This window comes from Silurus aristotelis (genome assembly GCF_946808225.1).
Source record: "Silurus aristotelis genome assembly, chromosome: 3".
Classification (NCBI taxonomy): domain Eukaryota; kingdom Metazoa; phylum Chordata; class Actinopteri; order Siluriformes; family Siluridae; genus Silurus; species Silurus aristotelis.
Genome location: NC_139576.1, coordinates 27,776,726 through 27,799,240, shown reverse-complemented (window position 1 = coordinate 27,799,240; position 22,515 = coordinate 27,776,726). Strand labels below are relative to the sequence as shown.

The following is a 22,515-nucleotide window of genomic DNA, read 5'->3' as shown; positions in this document are numbered from 1 at the left end:
AAGAAAAAAAAAAAAAATGGAAATGTAAGAAGAACGGAACAGAAAATACGAGAGAGGGGTGGTGTCAGGACAAAAATGTTGTTATTAAAAGAGAAGCACCAGGAGAATCAAACTCAGAATGATCTGATAACATACACACAGGCTAGTAAAAGGATATAATAGTTAAGCTATTGAAGCTTCCTGTAACTCTCTGCTTTATAGCCAATCATTTTTTTTTTCTGACATTCGGCCAGCTTGTGATAGAACAAGTTATTCACCTAGAACACAGACAGGATGCACCACAGCATCAGATGACATCAAGCACCTAATTATTACTCTTACTGGGCGTACTTCAACATGCCCTGTTTATTCTGAGACAACGAAAGCTACGTATTTATGATCTATTTAGGGTCTTTGTAGATATTTACTTCCTTGTCTGATGTGCTTTTTTTTCCCTGGTTAGCTTTGTGGCTGGGGAAACCATTCACATGGTGAAATTTGGACATTATCTACTATATAAAGGTCTGAAAAAGTTTTTTAACATTCATATCAAGCATGACATTTACCATGTGAGTAAAACACACTTAACTAGCAAGGTTTTTATATCACTAGATACATTTAATTATTTTTAACCAACAACACACTGTTGCCTTTTACAGCATTTGCCAGACACCTATATCTCTATAGTCTCTATATCTAGAGACTTACTTTTCTCTCATTTATACAATTAACATTTAAAGGGGTTGAGATCCTTGTGCAGTGTTAAACTCAAGAATCATGAAGACGGATCTGAACTGTAATTAATATAGACAGTCTGCTACAGTGGCTAAGGGTTGCAATAGCCATGAATGGAATTGCAATCAAGTCTCCATCAGTGAACATCTGATAGCCTCAGCGATGATTAAACTATAATGAATGGACATTCGGTGTAAATTTGTGCCCATCTACATGAGGATAGGTTCTCTTTTTTGTCTGGTTCCTCTCAAGGTTTCCTCCTCATATTATTGCCTTCCCATTGTTGCCATAAAGCTGCACATTGGGGTCAACTGAAAACTGAAATAATTGTAATGTTGCTTGATGCTCAAACCACCAAACTTCTGAGCAGTAACCTGAAGCTCAAGCTCATCCATTGTAACTATTGTTAAACGTTTTACATGCCATTTTGGTAAAATACATATGATATCTCATATTTTGTTGAGAATTGAGAAGTTTGTTTGCAAGAATTCCTTGCCCTATCCAGGAATTTAAGGCTTATCTTAACTAAAGGCAATATAAACTAATCCTGAAATTAATATTGTGGCAACAGTTAAGTTGGACAATTAAGATTAACAATAATACATGAAGTCCTGTGTTATCAACATTTACTAGCATTCATTTATATAATTTATGATTATTTATGTAGACTTAAATTTAGGTAAGCATGCAATAAGTATTACTGTATTTTCCGGACTATAAGCCGCTACTTTTTCCCACGCTTTGAACCCCGCGGTTTTAACAACGAAGCGGCTAATTTATGGATTTTTACTGGGGGTTTTTTTCATGCCAAAAAACTGAGCCCCATAACATAAGACCAATGAAATTGCCAAACGGGTTCAGGTGAACCAATGAAATTCTTTATATTAAATCAGATGCGCTCCCCCTGAATCGGGCCGCACCACATCATAAATATGGATGAGGTTCCTCTGACGTTTGACCTGTCGCTCACTCGGACTGTCAACAGGAAATGCGAATCATTTGTCACGCTGAAAACAACCGGCCATGAAACACACTTCACCTGTGTTCTGAGCTGCACGGCATCGGGAGAAAAGCTTCACCGATGGTGATTTTTAAATGCACGACGATGCCAAAAGAAAAACTCGTGAGAGAAATAGTTGTGAAAGGAAGGAGGAAGACAGTGAACTATGACTTTCATGGTAGGCTACTGTTTAGATACAAGCCGTGTTACAGACACTGTCTTTCGTTAAAGCCTGTGTAAAGTTCATTAGTTTCAGTGTAGACACTGTGCGGCTTATTTATGTTCAAAATACAAATCTTTGTCAAATTCAGTGGGTGTGGCTTATATTTGGGTGCGCTTAATAGTCCGGAAATTACGGTAGTTATCCTGAAGCTGTCCTTAGTTAACATTTAAACAGAACATTTACAAGTTCTTAGAATTGCTTATGGTTTATTAACAGACATTTATCGTAAATTGAGATGTAAATATTGTTACTTGAGCAGAGCCCTATAATAAAGCATTGGCGTATAAATAAAAAAAATTCACAGTTCTCTAATTGCCAGGATTTTTAATTCCACTGTGCTAGGAGAACCTGCAGTGCCTTATTTACTCAGAGCAGCAAGACATACTGTAAATAAGACTCTTCCTGCTAAAAAACAGGCTCAGGCTGAACTTTTGAAAGGTCTCACTTTATAGTTCTGTGTATTCAATGCTTTATCACAGCTTCTTTTAAATCATAATTCATTCAACCCTTAATAACCCAAGTCATTTTACAGTAGAATAAAAACGCATAGTGCTAATGATTCGATTCTACTAAGTATTAACTAAGCATTCAGGTTTCTTACACAAAACAAAACACAAAAAATAATGAATAAAGATAATAAAATGGTTATAGATTTAATTCCCTGCCTCCCAAGAGTGTCTAGCAACATTATATACATAAACTGGGACACTAAAAAAAGCAACAAACTAGGCCAGAAATATAAATGAATATACAATTCTTTTGGCTATTTCGAGCAGCAAATACTTCAGAGTCTAATATTTAGTACGTCTAGAAAACATAAATGGGGCAAAGTTATTTTGGTCGCAAAAGTTACTAAAAACTGAATGGAACAACATCCACATGCTCAGCTCTCGGTATGTCTACAGCAAATAATTTCAAATAAGTATCAATGCTCATTATTTGGCTTAGCCCATCGTTATGCTTCAGAGTATAGCATCAAACAGAACAACAGAGCTTTCAACAAGCGTAAACTAATTAATTAAAGGGAATAAACCATTAAAATACCTGTACTCAATGATTCAACTTAGTGTAAGGCACTTTCACTTCCAGCAACCACTACAACATATGCACAATTTGTTCTCAAAATACAGCCACATGCACAAAGCAAAGGCTTGTTAGATACATGATTTTGCAGAATGTACATGCAAATACAACTGGGGACAAACAATTTATCTCTAATAATCCATAACACCTTGGATGCATGTTGATCCAGGAGAGCATATAGCATATAGCTTTCAACAATAGGCTTGGCCTAGGCAGTAAAGCAGAAAAGAACATTTGGAATGGAAGATAAAATAAAGATATGTATTGGTCTGGTGAATGAGAGGTAGCACCTAACGCCTCACTAATATGTAACTGGCCACTGTCAACAGCATGTTTTTGGAATACTGGTAGCTAGTCAATAGCTAGTCTCACTAAATTAAACCTTCTTTTGGCAGGCATAGGAAACACATTTCTGAAATAGCATGGACAACAAAAATTAAAAAAATGCATAGATTCCTGATTCCTGCCAGTAAATCGAAGAATAACAAATGAATAAATCATCTATATCTTATATGTGGCCATAGCTAGCATGCTCTATGCTTATTATAAAACTTTTCTGCAGGGTCAATATTACAGTTACTGTTTGACCAGTACAAGGCCCATAATGCATCTTCATAGCACAGTCCCAAAAGAATACAGTCCTGAAATAATCCACATTTTAAGACATTAATGCAAAGTGCTTTCTTTGTGTTAAACATTATCAAGAGAACTCAAAACCCAAGCTGGGACAAACTCCAAACTGCCAAGAGCATGACACCTGAGCAGATGTAGCGCTGATTAACTGTGATAATAAATCCTGCGAATATGGAACAGTAAATAATCAGTAATTATCACTATCTCTCCACTATCAGGTCCAGTGTGTGTAAGCAGACAATACAGTGCTATCATCACATCTCTGATCCTGTTTCATAACCCAGTCACATGCACAACTATGCCAACTTCCTCTCTTGAAGCTTCATATAAACATTATATCTCATAAACTATAAATACAGTTGTTTTACGTTAGGTACACCTATATATCATAGCAGTATTGGATGCAGATTAAACACCAGGTTTAACACCTACCCCAAAAAAAAGAAGGACACAGACATCAACTGATTACATAAACGCCAAGACAGGTGTTAACAAGTCCTTATTGTGTTATGAGCATGTTTGTAGTTGTATATAATTTACATATTGTAAGCTCATTCCCAGATATTGGCAACCTTACAATTTTTCTACCATTTTCAAAACTCTGTTTCCTTTTCATTCTACATGATAAGCTTAAGCTGAGTTGCAAGTTCATTAGGAATTGATTGATTACCTCTTCCTCCAGTATCACCAATTTGTTATTTGTATTTTTATTGTTCAGTGACACTGACATTGGGGTGTGTGTGTGTGTGTGTGTGTGTGTGTGTGTGTGTGTGTGTGTGTGTGTGTGTGTGTGTGTGTGTGTGTGTGACCATCACCCGATATATATTTATTGAACATCCCATTCCGTTAGCCCCAAACCTGTGTTGATATCTCCCACTCTTCAGGGAAGGATTTCCACTGAATTTTGTGTATGTGGCTGTGGGCATGAGAACTAGATTAAACACTAATGTTCAGTGAGCAGGCCTTGAAGTTCTAGCTTATCCCAAATTGTTTAGTGAGGTTGAGGTCAGAGCTCTGTGCACGACACTTGAGTTCTTTCACACCAGACTTAACTTCCCTGTCTTCACGGACATTACTTTGTGCCCAGGGGCAATGTCATACTGAAAGATTTATGGACCAAAGCTCCAGTGTAGAGAGACTGTACTACTATCAAATTTAAAAGACCTTCATCCAAGAATCAGTTATGGGATACAATGGGTGTGAGGCAGGAATAAACTCTAGATGGGAAACATACTTCACATACATTACTGCAAGTTTAGGATCAAACCCAAGAACTGTGATACGGGAGCAGTGATGCAATACGGCAAATATCATTAGAAATATTATTTCTGTCGGCTCACAGGACCAGAATACACAGCAGTGTGAGTCCTTTGCAATATAGCTGTTTAGTATAACAATGTGACTCACATTCCACTCGTTTCTCCAACATGGCCAAACGGTTCGTCACTTCAGCCTTCAGCTCATTAATCTTAAAAGCCCTGAAGAGAAAGGTTAAGAAATACAGAGAGATGTGAAGAAACATCTAGCTAATTAAAACCCTTACAAAATAGAAGGCAATAGATCAGTAAAAATGAAATGAATTTGAGAATTTAAATGTAGAAATATTAAAATATAGCTTTTTATGTAAGGCCCACTTATATATCATAGTAGTACTGGATGTACATCAAACACCAGGTTAATAGTTGGACACTGGAAAATTCTTGAAGAGACAAAATTCCTTTATCTCCTAAAGTTAGAAACAGACTAGTTCCTGTTTGATATGATAGGGATAGACAGTACTCTATATTGCACTGCAGGTGCAATGCACTTAGCAGTCAGAAAGCACAGAAAAAGAAAGAGGACAAAGAGGAGTAATTACCTGGAGAACTGCTCCGCTACCTGAGTCAGTACATTCTGAAAAAGTTCTTCTTTATCTACAAAAGTAAACAACAGCAAACACGGTCACCCGCTGTCAAAAAAACACACAATGAGGCTCGTCGGGAACAGAAGAGGCATTACAGTTCCTGGGCGGAAAGCATCAGAGTGCGGGTGACGCCTTTGGGGGGAACATGAAGCATTGTGTATGCAGTGGAGATGAAGAGTTAACACAAGCGGCATGTAACTAGGCAGGACAGGACAACAGGCAGACAGTGTCTCTTCTACCTCACCTTATCGTGTAGAAGAGATATCCTTTGCTGGGAGGTAAATGGTGGCTCTCACTTTTATTTCACACACACACGCGCACACACTGTACATCGACACACATACGCGAAAATCGGATCTCTGATTGGTCCACAGAGACACAGTGGACAAAGTTCAGTCAGGTAGACCAATAAAATGCAGAATGAGAGAGACGCAAATAATAGTAAATGCTTCCTATTGGCATATAGATAGAGAAAGCATTAGGTTAAGGGTCACTCGGTTGCTTAAGGTTCCACTACACAGAAATCATGAGGCATTAAATCACACGTAGCTGCAATTTTGAAAAAATTTTCAACAGGTTTCTATTTAGTTCTTACTCTGTAAAAGTATACAAAGAAGAGCCCATATGTTGAAGTCACGGTTAATGAGGTACTGGTGAGGATTGTAGTTGTGAGGTGATGGGTGTGAGGTCAGGGTTAATAAAGTTAAGGTTACCAAGGTTAGGGTATGTCAGGCCAGTTTTAGGGTTAGGAATAGCATAATTTATTTATAATGATTCACAATATGTATGTATGTATGTGTGTGCGTGCATGTGTGCGAACATGCTTGTGCATAAGTGCAACTCTAACTGCCATGAATGTCACCTTTTTTTTTTAATTCGTTTAAAGTTTTAAATCTTCTAGCGATAAAAGGCAAATAAAAAAAGCACATGGCCCATAATCACTCGGAAACAATGTTTTTTACTGGATAATAAACACTCTTCCTCTTCTGATTGCACGCACATCTACAACTTACCACAGGTTTATATATCTACAACGGTAGCCTAAAATACCTAATAACTTTTGGAGCCCTTATAGATTCATTTGAGCAGATCATAAATTGTATGTGTTTTATGAAAATATATGTATCATCACATTTAACTTATTTATATGAATTTATTCATGAGATTTCCAATAATACATGTTAGCTCTAATAGCAACATCATGTAACAAATATATATATATATATATATATATATATATCAGTGGTGGGCCGTGCATTTGGTGCCTGGGACTTCAGTGGGGACGTACCCGACTTAATCTACCTCCATCATAATTATAGAAACCATCAATACTATACAAAAACGCAATATAACAGCGCGTGGCATTACAGAGAGAAAGAGACATTTCACATATGGAGGGTAAATACTATTTTACTAAAGCAATAAGCTCCAATCCTCTACACTACAACCACAACTGTGCCACCTACATCATATGGAGCAGTTCAGAATCAGTATTTGTCTAATACATGACAAAAACATTTCAAATTTAAATAAAATACAACCAGCTCATCAGAGATGCAGACTCATAATCTGCACCGCTCCTCAGAGGCTGTAATCCAGTGGTACCGCTCGTATTCACTCTTCTGGAAGTGGAGAACTAACCCCTTCCCGGGTTGAGACATGCTAGCTAGCTTCGGGGTTGGCCGACCTCCTCTCACGATGTCTAGCTTTTCTTGAAAATTGATTTTTTAAGTATGTCCGCGACCAAATCAATTTCTCTTACTCTGTAGGCGTAAAAAATTCTAACTTAGATGTATAAATTTGTGCAGAGCGCTACAGACATGTTTTGCCATTTGAACTTAGCTGTAACAGTTTCCCTCTGACCAACCAATCAGAGGAGGGAAAAATGCTGACGCTATTCTGGGCCAGCTAGCTGACCCTGTGAGGCGAATATGAAATATGATTGGTTAAAGTAAAATATTTATTTCTTATTGGGACTAAGGTAAAAAGGCAGTATTGACTTTGCAGGCCATGGGCGGCTTAGATTGTCATGGCAGCACATAGAGGCTGAAATCTGATTGGACAAAAAACATCCAAATACACGTACTGGAAGCAGTGCGGCCAAGAGAAACGTTTTCTTAAAACAAATATTAGAATTTAGGTTGTAAATGTCAGTCAGTGCTTCTGATAGTGTTTAGGCCAGCAGAGAAGGCTTTGCTGGCCCCGACAGCCCACCACTATATATATATATATATATATATATATATATATATATATATATATATATATATATATATATATATATATATATATATATATATATTTGTGTGTGTGTGTGTGTGTGTATGTATAAAAGACCCTTACATTTAAAACCAATTCAGAAGCTACTAACCCTAATACTCAACATACACTGACTAATCCCAACAAACAAATAGTAAAAGTAACCACTAAATGTTTCTTATACTCAAAAACTACTAACCCACAATAAATACTCTGAACCTAAAAAAATAACAGAAACTCTAATGCTTTTAATATTTTTTGCCCATTAATCTTTACACGATTCACGTTGAATCAAAAACCTTTTTTTTCCTTAATAATAGCTGTAAATGTATAGCATATATCAAAACCTGCAATCTCATTTAGCATTGAGTATGCAGTACTTTTTATTGTACTGCATTTCTCAGGGTAAACATAGTATACAGTTATGTACAGCGACCATCTAGAATAGCACATGCCCTCAATTTCAAACATTGCATGTGCATCCTTATGTCGAACATAGTTGGCTCGAAAGGCTATTTTTATTCATTTATTTTTACAGCTGTTCAAAACATTGTTGCTGTGTTTGTGTGTGCTGTTAGGTGGCGCATTTTATAAAGGCTGATACACTGAATAATCAGGCATAAGTGTGTCTGCGTAAATATATATATGAACACATCAATAAACAAACTCACCAGCCAGCTGTCCTCCAGTGAGGGGAAGCACTTTAAATGGTGACCTTTAAAAAAAAACAGAAAACACAAGGTGGTTAAAAGGAAGTCGGCGTCACACCAAAAGACGCCCTGCAGTACGAACGCTCTGTTTAGCTTCTGTCTCAGCCGTAGGGAGTGATTATTGTTGATTAAATCTACTGTTGCTGCCCGGCTCAGGGACGCTGTGTTGATGACTCATGGCTGTTACGTGTAGGTGAGCCCCTTCCTCATTCCTGCATGTGAATGCCTGACAATATTTCTTATGTAAACAGAGTCATTTTGAATATGACCTTCGGATAAGACAGAAGTCTCACAAGCAGGAGTTTATGCGAAGTATGAGTAATCAAGGTGTGTGTTTGTGTTTGTGCATGTTTATATTATAGCAGTATCTATGAACCACAAGCATTCTACTGGGTGTCCCAAAAGACTCTATACAAAGGAGAAAATAACACTAGGAAAATGACTTCAGAAAAGTATTTTTATATTCTTTAACACAAAAGAAGGCCGGAAACAAAATAGAGCACAAAGGTTGTGTAATGGAACACAAAATTGAAATTGCATGTAAAGCACCAGATGAGCTAACTCAAGTTTAACATGAGTAGAGAGACGACTACCAGGATGTGCTACCAGGTTTGACCTGTCAAGGTCCGGCCTGCACAAGATCTCTGAAGGTGTGCATTATATCTTGCAACAAGACGCACTAGATCCTTTAAGCTGTTGTTGTTAAAAGCAAAGTCAACACCTTAAACTTGGCAGGTTTCTCAAACCATTCTTGAAAGAGTTTGCCGTCAAGAAGCATCATTCTGCTGAAAGAGGCTGCTGCTATATTAAAAAACGATTGGCATTACGGTCTGTAACAGCATTTAGATAGATAATACATCAAATTAACATTCACATGAGTACCATGGCTCAAGGTGTCTCAGCAGAACATTGCCCAGAGCATCACCCTGCCTTTTCATCCTGCCTTTTCATCCTGGTGCCATCTTCTCACCAGGTATCTTAAACAGTTGTCAAAATCATTTAGATTTTTGCCCATTTTCTCTGGTTCCAATATGTCTGCTTCGAATACTGGCTGTTAACTTGATGTCTAATACACCCCACCCCTTGAGAGGTGCCACTGTAATGAGATAATCAGTTATTCACGTTACCTTCAAGAGGTTATAATGTTATGACTGATCTATATATTTGTGTGTAAAGAAAATATATTTTAAATTCGTTAAAGGCTTTTTTAAAACAACGAGTCACTCTTTACAATTTCAGAAAAAGGTCAATTTACTTAACTCTTTTACTTAAACTGAAAACTCAAAACCCATTTAATTTATCCCTGTCACTCACAAAACGGAAAATGCAGTAAATGTCAGAAAAGTGGCCTCTTGAAATGAGACCGTTGGAATAATTCAATGTAGAGTACTTTCTTAAATGCTTTATTGTAAATTATAACAAAAACAGCATCCCAATCATTGACTCACCAACACTACACAGAAAGGATTGTAAACACCTGACTATAAGATTCATATGTGCTTTTTGAACATCCCATTTCACATTTAGTCCCCATTTGCTGTTATTAATAAGCTCCACTCTTCTGGAAAGACGTTCTACTAGATTTTGGAGTGTGCTTGTGGAGTTTTGTGTTCATTTAGCCACAATGGCATTAGCAATGGCACTCATTGTATTCATTGATAGAGACTTCAAAGCGATTTTGTACATCGTTTTAAATAAGGGTGTCTTCCAAATGCCTAAATGTAAATGTGCAGTCAGTATTTCAATTCATCCCAAAGGTGTTCAGTAGGGTTGAGGGTCAGAGCTCTATAGCAGACCACTCAAGATCTTCCAATCCAACCCATGTAAACCATATCTTCAGCTGGTTTTTTGCAGAAGAGCATAGTCATGCTGGAACAGGTTTGAGTCTCCAATTTGACGTGAAAGAAAATTTTTGTGCTGCTGAATCCAAAGACATTTTGTGCAGACTTTGTGTAACAGTTTGGGGTAGAACCTTATATGACTGGAAAAGTCCGGTGTGCCAATACTTTTGTCCTTAAAGTGTATAATTACTTAAAACACGCCCACATATTCCACTTACAGACGCATACCCTCTCTTTTTGTCCGTGTCTCCTGATCAATAGTGTAGTAAGTGTGTACGAGATGAGGCTATATACAGTTACAACTCATTCACAGTCTTATAGTTGCCTGAGAGAGAATTTAAATGCTGGTCTAGGAAAATGGTGCAAACATTGTTAGGTCAACATTTTGTGTATAAACGCTATTTCTGTAACATAAGTCGCAAAAAAGACAGAGTAATGTGAATTTACACCATGCAATCCCAGCATTCTTTTACGATTATTACTTGTCACATTATACATGATGACCGCAATATGAATTCTGGAACAGACAGTATCTTTCCATTTCATTTCCCTTTTGTCCTGTGACAATTCAATTAACTGCTCTTCTAGAAAAATACAAAAATCTTTTGTTTTCATTTGCCAGTGTTGTATTGTACATGAGTTTTGTGTAATGTGATCAATTACAATGGCGCTTGATTGTGCCCGTGATGGCAACATTCAAGGCAGATTTTATAAAGCGTGATCCTTTTGGCATTTCCATTCAAAGTATCCTTTTTTTTTTTTTTAATCAAGAATAGGAATGTAGTTCTAGTGCAAGAGGAGTCAGTGGGTGGTTACCTCTCTGAGTTGCTGGGCATGGTGGGGTCGATGGAGACCATAGCTCCAGTGGAGTCTAGCAGGGAAATGGATGTATTTCTGTCAAAAGCAGATGCACATGTTAAATATTGGAACACTTCAACTAAAGAGGATAGACAAGGACACACACACACACACACACACACACACACACACGTTACCTGGGCAACCCTGTGGCTGTGCAAAAGAGCTCCTTGATATCACAGGGACTACAGAACCGGCTGAAAACCACCTATTAAAGGCACAAAGAGTAATGCCATTTGGTTTGGCAAACCAATTCAATTTTCAACATTTTTATTTGCACAGATAAAACCAGAGCTCATAAAACCATCATGCTATGAGCCTTTGAAAGAAGAAAAAAAACACAATAAGAGCTTTAAACTATAGCATATGAACTATGCCCAGGTACCAGGTACACCACATCTTTTATACAACCTTCCTGAAAATGATCTAAAGCTTATACTAGACAGCCTTGAAGCTAAAATACACTATAAGACATCAGGTTCATTTCCAGAGTTATTATTTAAACACACGCACACACACACACACACACACACACACACACACACACACACACACACACACACACACACACACACACACACACACACACACACCAAAGCATTCTACTTCAAGTTTCCTTCTATTACTTAAATAAAACACTTTGGTGAAGAACATGAACTTCATGAATTTGGACTAGGACCAGATTCTAAGACATCGGAGAGAGTCTATAAAATCTGAGTCGAATCCTGAGGTAACTAAATGAAGCAAACCACTGCAAACTGTTTGACACCCCGATCAATTTTTATACATTATAAAAATTGAATTAAAAGTAAAAAATATAGCTGCAACATGATTACATGAAGTTTCAAATTCTGTATATATGACATGGAAAAAAAGAATCTGAATGTATTTTGCACATTTCAAACAATGCTAAATGGGTGCACTTAGCACTTAGCCAGTACATTGTTCTTGACAATAAGCCTCTATCAGTTATTGACAATGAATGATTTTAAATCAAGGGAGAAAATAATACATGCTTTTCTTACAGCTGAACAGTAGTTAAAGAATGAAACCACAAATCAAACCTATTCAATTCAAAGTAAATGATGTAGCTAGGTATTATACTTCAACGTCAACTTACTAACCTTTAAAAGAACATGGCTAGTGACCTTTATGAGCATTATGTAGACCAAGAAGTAGTACCAACTTAGCATTCTAAACTGTAAAATACAAGGTGGTACCAAAAACGTTTCTAGACTCGTTTTGTAGGGAGTTTCCAGTGACACGCACGCTTCAAGAGCGGAAGAACATCACTGGAAGACGTCAAGAATCAGGAAAAACAATCTACAACATTGCTGCCACTGTCAGTGAGCCATACGGAACAGTCCAGGTAATCTTCACGTGTGATTTGAACATGAGCCGTGTTGCTGACCCAGGAGCAGAAGGACCACCGCATGGAAGTCTACAAAGAACTCTGTCAGCGTGCCATGGATGACCCATTTTTCTTTTCGAGGATAATTACGAAGCAATAGTCTTCACAGTGGAAGAGCGCATCATCTCCACGACGGAAAAGGTGAGGCTGGTCCGCAGCTCGACCGAGTGCATGCTCATCATCTTTTTCGATATTTGTGGCATTGTGTTTATTGAATTCATCCCCAGGGGCCAAACAGTCAATAGCGAGTTCTACTGCCAGGATTTAAGCTGTCTAGAGGAGGACATTTAAAAAAAGAGACCGGAAATATTTACTCAAAACAGAACTAGTCTTGAAACTTTTTGATATCACCTCATAATGTATATTGTTATTCCAATATGTAAAATATAAGATAAGCACAGGTAAACACTGACACAGACTCGGACCTCACAGGATTAAAATTGCAAGCTCATTGACTTTTGGCTCGAATCTCAGATAAGGAACCCTTGTGGCTTGGTGTCCCAGAGGACAGGGTTGGCCATCTGTCATAATTGATTTCCACTGAGAGGGACAGATATCAGAGTCTTTCAGTTTGTAGCAAGCTCAAGTGTTTTTGTGACACAAAATAGTATGATAAAAAGTATAGCTTGGTCCTGTATATTTAAGATCATTCAATGCATTGTTACTGTTGCAAGGTAGCACGTAGTGTACAACATATTGGAAGATATTACATTAACATTAAAACAGTCTCTGGGAACGTTTAGGAAATGGTTTACTCAATATAAGAAACAACATTGTTTTATAACAGGGAGCAGGGGTGGTTGAGCATCTGATTAGGCCTAATCAAATTGTATAAAGTCCGTACTATGTTTAAAAATAAAGAAATATTAACATTTAAACATTTTACATGGAAAAAAAGCCTGCAACTGAAAACAACCCATCAGCATTCTTCACGTATTCTTTGTGCGCAGTGAACAGACTCCAAAATTAAATAAACAGTAATCAAATTCCATATAATTCTATAATCGGATTTTATTTTTGTTCAATTCTTAAAGGAGGCAAAATGGAAAAGAGTGCTCTCAATTGTAATTCCGCAGAGCTCTCAGCAGAATATATTGTAATATCTTTAAATCTAATGTCTTCGAATTTTTTCAATCTTATGTGTGAATAATGTATTCGCCTCTATTCAGCACGTTCACATCTTTCATGCCAAATTCCAAATAAGAGATCTGAATTAATCTCTTCTGGTTTACACTTGAAGTTGAGTGCTCTCAGCCAATAAGCTATCGGTCGTTTTGATACCGTGCCCTGAGAACCAATCAGATTTAAGCGTGTGCTTCTGATGGCACGGACAGGCATGACAAAGCAACAAAAGCGAGTGCTGAACACAAGTAGCACTGCGACTGACTAAGAGAGGAAGAGTAAGAAAAGAGAGACAGGAGGTGGGAGTGAGTGAATAACAGACAGACAGGTAGGGAGAGTGGGGAGAGGGAAAAAAAGAGTCAGGTTTACATAAGTAACTGTTAATCAATAAGACGGATCAATACCAAATATTAAACCTTGTAGGAATGACAGGCATTCGCTTTATTGTTTTGCTCCTCTTGCTCTCTCCCTTTCCACACCCTAAAAACAATGAATTTGTGAGCATAATGAAACCTGTTGGGAATATGCATGAATAAGTTAAATAAAAACCTGTGTATGCATAGACTATATATTCAAAACCAAGCCTAAAACGATTTTTTTGTTTGACTCGTCCACATAACAAATCACAAGAGCAACTGAAAAAAGATGTATTGTGACACTTTTCTGATAATAAGGATAATAAAATTCTGGAAAGATCTACCGATTATCAGAGGAGTAACAAAATCATGCAATTCATACTTGAGAAAAAACATTAATACCTTACTGCAAACTTCATTACAATTCCAATAAGACTCGAGTGAAATACAGAGGAACCCTGGTGTACGAGATTCATTCCTGAAAACCGCTCGTGTTCCCATGAGCTCGTACTCGCATGTTAATTTTCCCATAAAAATGAATGTAAAAGCAATTCATCCGTTCCAAAAGTAGAAATGTTGCACTAGACATGCAAAGAGCTCGTATGCGTTCATACTTTTCTACAATTTCTTTCTTTATTTCAGCGTGGGGAGAGACGTGACGAGAGACGAGCAGAACGCATGACTGGAACCGAACGCGTCAAAAGAAATGCTTGTCTTCCCGAAATATGTTCCTAAAGATTTTTACTAGTAAAACCGCTCGTACACTGTACTTCAACATAGCGTTGAAGATGCTTGTCCTTAATACCAAGACACATCAGCAAAAATCAAAAAAACTTTTAATTTTAGTTGCTAAATATGTTTTCAACATGCCAGAATGAAACAAAGATCAAACAAGTTGGTCAGAAAAACGACACAGTAAAGCAACCTCTAAAAATGTATCTTTAATGAACAAATGAAATGACAATATAATTTCCCAAAGTAGAGAACCATTAGTATTCAATGGACAAATACAGTAAATCATTTTAGATAAAGTAAAACCAAATATTCAGAGCTGACTGTGATTTGATTCACCTTTCGGTCTCAGAGAAAGGCAATAGTTTTTTTCAACTTCCACAAAAGCTAGTTCTCCAAGTTTTTGCAATTGATTCTAGCGCTTTTTTGGAGTGAAAATGAGGCTTTGCTCGAAAGTCACTCACAGGCAGCAGAGGTGGGGTCGGGGAGTGTTGAGCCTAAATGACTTTTTCAACAGAGGTGCAACCTGTAATTTGTAACACTCAGTGTCATTGAAAATACAGTGAAGTAAAAATGTACATACTGTATATTGAATTATAAATGTAGCTGAGTAGACAGTTAAAGTTAAACTAGAAAATACAGCACTTAAGTACAGTAAAGAAGTACTCAAATACTTTACATCACTGCTAAATATTACCTCCACTTTAACACAGTGACCCCCTCAGGCCTTTCACTACAAAGCCCTGCAATGCCGACACTTGAATGGAGCGACGATTCTAATCATTCAGGAACCACTGGACACAAGAACGATCGGACCTCACCAAATTATGACGCTACACAAACAAAACTACATGACCCACAAGAACATACAAACCCAGGTAAACTGCAGTGTTATCTGGCCCGAAATGTACACTAACCAGAGACAACAAACCAATGTAGACACTCAGAGCTCACACACTGGCAAAAAAATTGGGGTTTTTTTATTTAAAGGTCACACAACATGAGCAAACTGGCCGTTCGGTTATGAGATCATTTTTAAGCAGGACACAACATACACTATATTTCCAAAAGTATTGGGACACCTGACCTTTCCTGCTATATGTGGTTACTTTCAAACTGTTAAGCACTCAATTGTACAGGACGTCTTTAGATGCACTATAATGCAATTTCGCGTTCACTCGAACTTTGAGACACAAACCTGTTCCAGCACCCCAGACCTCCTCATCCTACATCAGTACCTGCCTTTCATAATACCCTTGTGTCTAATGAACACAAATATCCACAAGCACACTCCAAAATCTAGTGGAACATTTTCCCAGAAGAGTGGAGGGAATTATAAGAGCAAATTGGGACTAAATTTGGAATGAAATGCTCAAAAATCACATACCGTACTTATGACCAAATACTTTTGACAATATTGTGTGTATATATAGTATTTGATCAGAATTATTTTTGCAAATGCGATGCTCAAAAAGCACATACCATAATTATAACCAGGTGACATACTTACGACGTACTATAATTATGAACAACTTGGCAATATAATGTATATGCCGGCCACAAGCTGATGGATAAATGAGTAACCAACACAAACAGAGCCCTGATTGTCTGTATGACTGTCGTGAATAAAATATAAAGAGAAGAAAGACAGAGAAAACATACCATGGACCCCACTGTCATGGGGCTTGTATAGGTGTGTGTGTGTGTGTGTGTGTGTGTGTGTGTGTGTGTGTGTGTGTGTGTGTGTGTGTGTGTGTGTGTGTAAATGTCAGGACTGAGAGCTCTTGACGCAGCAGGTGTGTTAGGCAGAATGAACTGCAGTGATTGACAGTTGACAACACGGACACAGCTCCAGGTCCTACAGTCCTACAGTTCAGAAATCCCACAAACCAAACAGACTGAACACACTTTGCAAATATACAAGTTCATTTGGAATCTCAATATTATTTTTTGACAGACAGATTTGCATGGTGTTAAAATATAGAATGGTTGCCTAGAACTGCCATAGCTGCATGTATTTCTTCTAAAACCTACTGTTATTGCCAGGAAAATAATACTGTTCATTTCCCTCGTTTGTTGCATATAAGCAAAAGGAACATGTCACTCAAAAACAATACAAGGCACTGTATACTCTTACAGTATAGGTCTTAGGAAAAAGTCTTTCAGTCTGCTCTGAGACTTTTAGTAAACTACAGTCAAAACTAGTTTGGTTTGCAGTTAGTCTGCTGTACACATGTGATTACTGGTGAATTTAGGAGAGAAGGGCCCTTGAGATGTAGCTTTGATAGCACACTTGTGTATGAGTGTGTGAGTTCTGTGATCTATCGATGCCATAGAACATTTATCTGTACTTCTTAACAATGTCCACACATCTCTGCACTGCTATAGCCTTTATATTTATTCACTGTACATATGCTTACATATATATCACATGCTGTAAATATGCTACATATTTATCTGCACTATTTGCATCTATCTATCTATCTATCTATCTATCTATCTATCTATCTATCTATCTATCTATCTATCTATCTATCTATCTATCTATCTATCTATCTATCTATCTTTTGATCATTAGAGCACATTTGTATGCTGATTGCTTTGTTGTATTTGGAGTAATGCTGCACCTGGAGGCACGTTTACCTACATAACAGACAGACAGAAAACACTGCAGGAAGTATTGTATGATGCCTTCTAATACTATATTGTGACATCACTTTCCAGATTTAGTTATATTTAACCCTACAAACAAATAGATAGATTAAAAAAAAAAAAAAACATTCGGCAGTGATCAGAGTCTTCATTCAGAAAATTTTAAGGCAAAGGATTTTCTCACAGACTACATTTGGTCTTTCATTACCTTTTAGAGTAAAACAAATAGTCAAGTCAAGAAGCTTTTAATGTCATTTCTACCATATATAGCTGACGCAGTACACAGTGAAATGAGACAACGTTCCTCCTGAACCCTGGTGCTCCATAAAACAACATAGAGCTACAACACACACCATAGAGCTACATAAATTGCATCGAGTGCAACCTAGTGCAATCAGTGAGGGACAAATACGCATAACACAAAATACAAAATAGCACCGACCAGTACACCTAATGTATACTGATTATACAGTACTGTGCAAAAGAGGACTATAAAGGACTATGAACAAGAAGTATTTGTGAACAGAAACACAATGCAGTGCAAAAACAGCAGTAGCAGCAGTCAAGAGGTGCAAAAAAAAAAAAAAACCAGCATGTAAACAGTATAATTCGTTTAAATATGAATAATAAATACATGGTGGTGGAATGAATTAAGATCAGTAATGAGTGCGTGTTAAGTTCAGGTTGTACAGTTCAGTAACACACAGTTGAGTGAGAGTGTGTGTGTGTGTGTGTGTGTGTGTGTGTGTGTGTGTGTGTGTGTGTGTGTGTGTGTGTGTGTGTGTTTTGTACAGTTCAGTTCTGTACATATATAGCAAGGGGAACAACTGTTTATAGCTTTTAATATAAGAAATATCAGGAACTAGCCTGCGTTTTAGACTTTCAACACCATTAAAAATGTAACTCTAATTGGATAATAAGTAGGTGTTTTGTCTATAATATATATATATATATATGTAAATTGTGGTAAAAGATGAGTAATACCATCACAGTAACTCTGATCCATTTCCCTCCATTTTCTACAACTGCATTACCCATTGTGTTTGATTTCTTTTATCCAGACACACATCCTGAGTCAAAATGGAAAAGATTAGAAGAAGAAAAACACAAGTGCAGAGCAGGTACATGCTCAGACCAGGATTGGGAATCACTGATTCCCAAACCGAGCAGGAGAGAAATGTTCAAGGACTTATTTTATTTGTTTTATATTTTTTCAAATAATTGATAATTGGCTATGTGCTTTCAGATAAACTGTACCTTATTTTTAATTACATGTTCGAGTTTCAATATGCAATAAATGATGATTCTATCCAGAAGGACCTACCGTAATTTCCAGACTTTAAAGCGCACCCATATATAAGCCGCACCCAAATTTTACAAAGATTTTTATTTTGAACATTAATAAGTCTACACTGAAACTAATGAACTTTACTCAGGCTTTAACCAAAGAAAGTGTCTGTTACACGGTGTAACGGGTGAAATATGTTGTGGCTCCATTAAGAGCATAGCGGTATTTTGGGAATAGCCTGCCACCACATTTTTCCGCTATTACTGCATGTGTGCAAGACCGAGGAATATGTCCTTATTATTTTCTGATGCTCATTTCTAAGTTTCTTTGACTAAACCGTAATGCTGTTGCCAAGAAAAATAAAAAAGCACGAGTTTTGGAAACCTGTCTGTGCTTATATGATTTGTGTTGCAACTGGAGTTTTAGTGAGTTTACCTTCACCCAGACTCAACGCGTTACAACGGCTTGTATCTAAACAGTAGCCGACCAAGAAAGTCATTGTTTACTGTCTTCCTACTTCCTTTCACAACTATTTCTCTCGGGAGTTTCGTTCTTTAAGCCGCGGGGTTCAAAGCGTGGGAGAAAAGTAGCGGCTTATAGTCCGAAAATACGGTAATCATAATTATATAATGTATTAGTGAGAGACACAGTGTTGAGTTTGTTTATAAGGTGACTTCGGCACTGATTTAAATAGTTTCTGCTTTTTTAATTGATGCCATGACTTCTGAAAATAATTAATGTGGTAAGCTGAAGACACTGACGTCCAGAAGGAAAAGAAGGACAAGGGGAACCTGCAAATCACTCAGCTGCTTTACACAGTGAAACAAACCTACAGCCTACTGGATAACGACAACGAGAGGGGGGACCAAGCCGTATGCTTTCACATCCCCTATATGTACATGAAATAATATGAACCATGTTTGGTGGAAGTTACTATTAACTCCCACCCAACGCTCCCAGACTGGAAGAATGGTTAAGTCCAGGATATTGCAGTCACTAAATGAGAAAGCATTACCTCATTTCTGTATATTTAAGTAGCCATTATAGCGCGTGTCCCCTGTTTGCTTGTGTCTGAGATGACAGAGATAAAATTAACTGGACAAAATATACAACATAAGGTCTTTCTCTTAGCTGGTTTCAAGAGATTTACTGGACACTGAAAGCTCCTCTTGCATATTTTAATCACTCGCCCACCCTGGATGAACTGTAGGAGGAGTTGTAGGTGGTAAAAATGACTTTTTTTTTTTTTGCATCATACTCAGTTCATTTCCATAAAGATCACTGCGAATCAGCAGGAATCTACAGCACACGATGACATCAGTTTCATCTGATGACAGCATCGTTCCGACTCATTGCGGCCGCCGTGCGCAAAAGAAACATTCTGTATGAAAGCAGTACTGAAAAAGAAAAAAAAAAAAAGACAAAATGAAGGTAATAACGCGGTCCTAATCCTCATAATAACCCAATTCAACACCAAGTACTGTGTTCGTAAAGCTCTAAGTGTATCTCATATCTTACCACTAGCCACAAACTGAAACTTTACGAGATGACTGGGACTCATAGAGAGCAGATCAGTAAAAAGAATGACTCGATTTACCGTACAGACACACAACAAAACTAGAGTTTCTTCTGTTTTTAACCTAAAGATTCGGAAATTAAAATGGTATACCAGGATATCACCAATTACATATATATATATATATATATATATATATATATATATATATATATATATATATATATATATATATATATATACAGTATGTAAAAATGTCAAATATGAATAATCACAATGTAAATTTTTAGATCAAACCACTAATCTCTGGCTGATACTTTAATATGACAAACTATTTGCTATTTATTTACACATAATGACTCAAGAGACGAATGACTGGAAATGTTTTCCCTTCTAAAGCACATCTAACAGGCTGCGTGCTAGTGACCTCCTGCTATTACAACTGTGCTTTATACACTACAGGAATATATTTGCAAAGGCAATAATATGCACAGTTTCACTTTCGAATCTTATCTTACAATCATTTACTTTGTTTGTCTATTACAAATGCTACGGTATAAAAAAATTTTTTTTTTTAAAAGTTGCCATAAGAAGGCATATGAAGTTTATACAACAAATATGTAAACGATTACATTTGTATAAAATGCATGCTTGTTTCCACTTTAATAGCAGGACAACTCAAATGTGAATGTGTACTGCAGTTAGAACATCAGGTCATCCTGGTTTAATATCTTAATCAAAAGAGAGTCCGAGCTTAAAATGGCAAAATATAAAGCTTTTAATGAGTCACAAAAATAAGCGAACCAAAATGCACTCTTGAAGCCTCCTGTGCCACCATTTACTCGTCCACTGTTATGGAGAAAAAAAGCCAGAAACTGGGAAATTCACAATTTCAGGTTTGTCTTTGCAAAAAATCTTTCAGCTACTTTTCACCTGTTATGAAGCACATCAACACTGAATGGATCAACACTGACTTTTCTTTCTGTAAAAGCCATCCGACATACAGTTACAGTAATCAGGAAAAGCAATCTCATAATAACTTTCTTTGATTTCCAGATCAATGATTTGTTGTTTTGTGCATCAAACATTATTTGTATTATTGCTGCTATAACTGATGAGTTGACAGTAATAAATTGCTGTGAAAGCTAGAATGAATGAGAGACACTTTGCAGGCAGGTAATGCACTTGTCTCTATACACATAAACAAAGATGTATGATGACCTAATTCCATTTCATCGTTCACTTTATCCTGGTTTTGGAGCTACAGAACAGGTCTGAACATGATGCATGGAACTTTAAAAAAATAAATAAATAAAAAATAAAGAATAAATGCAAAGAATATAAGAATATGGACAAAAATAGAGTAGGTGCCATCATTGTTTCATTCTTCCTGGTTACCTTCTGAATCCTGCCGTCCACGTCCAGGTAAATGATCCTGCAAGCGGAAGACGCGGAGCCCATCTCTCTCTCTCTCTCTCTCTCTCTCTCTTTTCTCTCTCTCTCTCTCTCTCTCTCTCTCTTTTCTCTCTCTCTCTCTCTCTCTCTCTCTCTCTCTTCTGCGTCTATCCAAGCCCGAACTCCAACCTGGAAAGAAGAAATGATCAGCAGCAGGATATCGCACAGGTATCGAGCACTCAAACCATCTCTGTGTCACACACATGCGCTCACCGCGCGCGCACGTGCACGCGCACACACGCACCCGCGCGCGCGGGAGAACAATTATGCGAGGCTTGCATCCTCGGTACTCCCACGTGTAAAACGCGTGTCTTCATGATTTTATTCTGTCCATCAAATGAAAAACAAACAACACCAGAAAACAATAATAATACTACTACTACTACTACTAATAATAATAATAATAATAAACCATATATAATACATAGATTATACACCCTGTATTTGTTTTATCCGAATATCATTTCTGGGTTTGAAACAAATAAAATAAAAAACACACCTAACCCACACATAAATCCACACTTTTCACGTGATCATAAGTATTTCACGTTAGAGTCTGCTGATAAGATGGGATCCACTAACACTACACACCCAGTGACACAACTGTTCAACTGAAATTTCTCCATTTCCAGATGATACTACACTCATCGGACTCATCCAAGATGGCGACGAGTTTGCATATGAGCAGGAGATGAAGCGGCTGGTGCTATAGTGCAGTCACAACATCCTGGAGCTAAACACATTTGAAAGTGTTGGAGA

General features: G+C 37.3%; 1 protein-coding gene and 1 long non-coding RNA gene across 3 annotated transcripts in view; one reads left to right on the top strand and one right to left on the bottom strand.

Annotated features, from left to right (window-relative positions):
• pde9aa (phosphodiesterase 9aa) overlaps window positions 1–22,002 on the bottom strand; it is a 37,199-nt gene extending 15,197 nt beyond the window's left edge. The window contains exons 1-6 of one of the 2 annotated variants that reach the window (XM_083537781.1): window positions 21,700–22,002; window positions 11,362–11,432; window positions 11,183–11,260; window positions 8,487–8,530; window positions 5,512–5,566; window positions 5,061–5,131 (exon numbers count right to left, since the gene is read on the bottom strand). In XM_083537781.1, the coding sequence (XP_083393907.1) occupies window positions 5,061–5,131; window positions 5,512–5,566; window positions 8,487–8,530; window positions 11,183–11,260; window positions 11,362–11,432; window positions 21,700–21,762 (382 nt within the window). In that variant the 5' untranslated portion in view covers window positions 21,763–22,002. The remainder of the gene's footprint in view (window positions 1–5,060; window positions 5,132–5,511; window positions 5,567–8,486; window positions 8,531–11,182; window positions 11,261–11,361; window positions 11,433–21,699) is intronic. The other variant, XM_083537782.1, reaches the window with a different exon arrangement.
• LOC310724126 lies at window positions 7–5,192 on the top strand. Its single transcript, XR_014532963.1, has 2 exons — window positions 7–853; window positions 2,026–5,192. It is a non-coding gene; the product is annotated as an uncharacterized lncRNA (long non-coding RNA).
• Window positions 22,003–22,515: the final 513 nt, after the last annotated feature.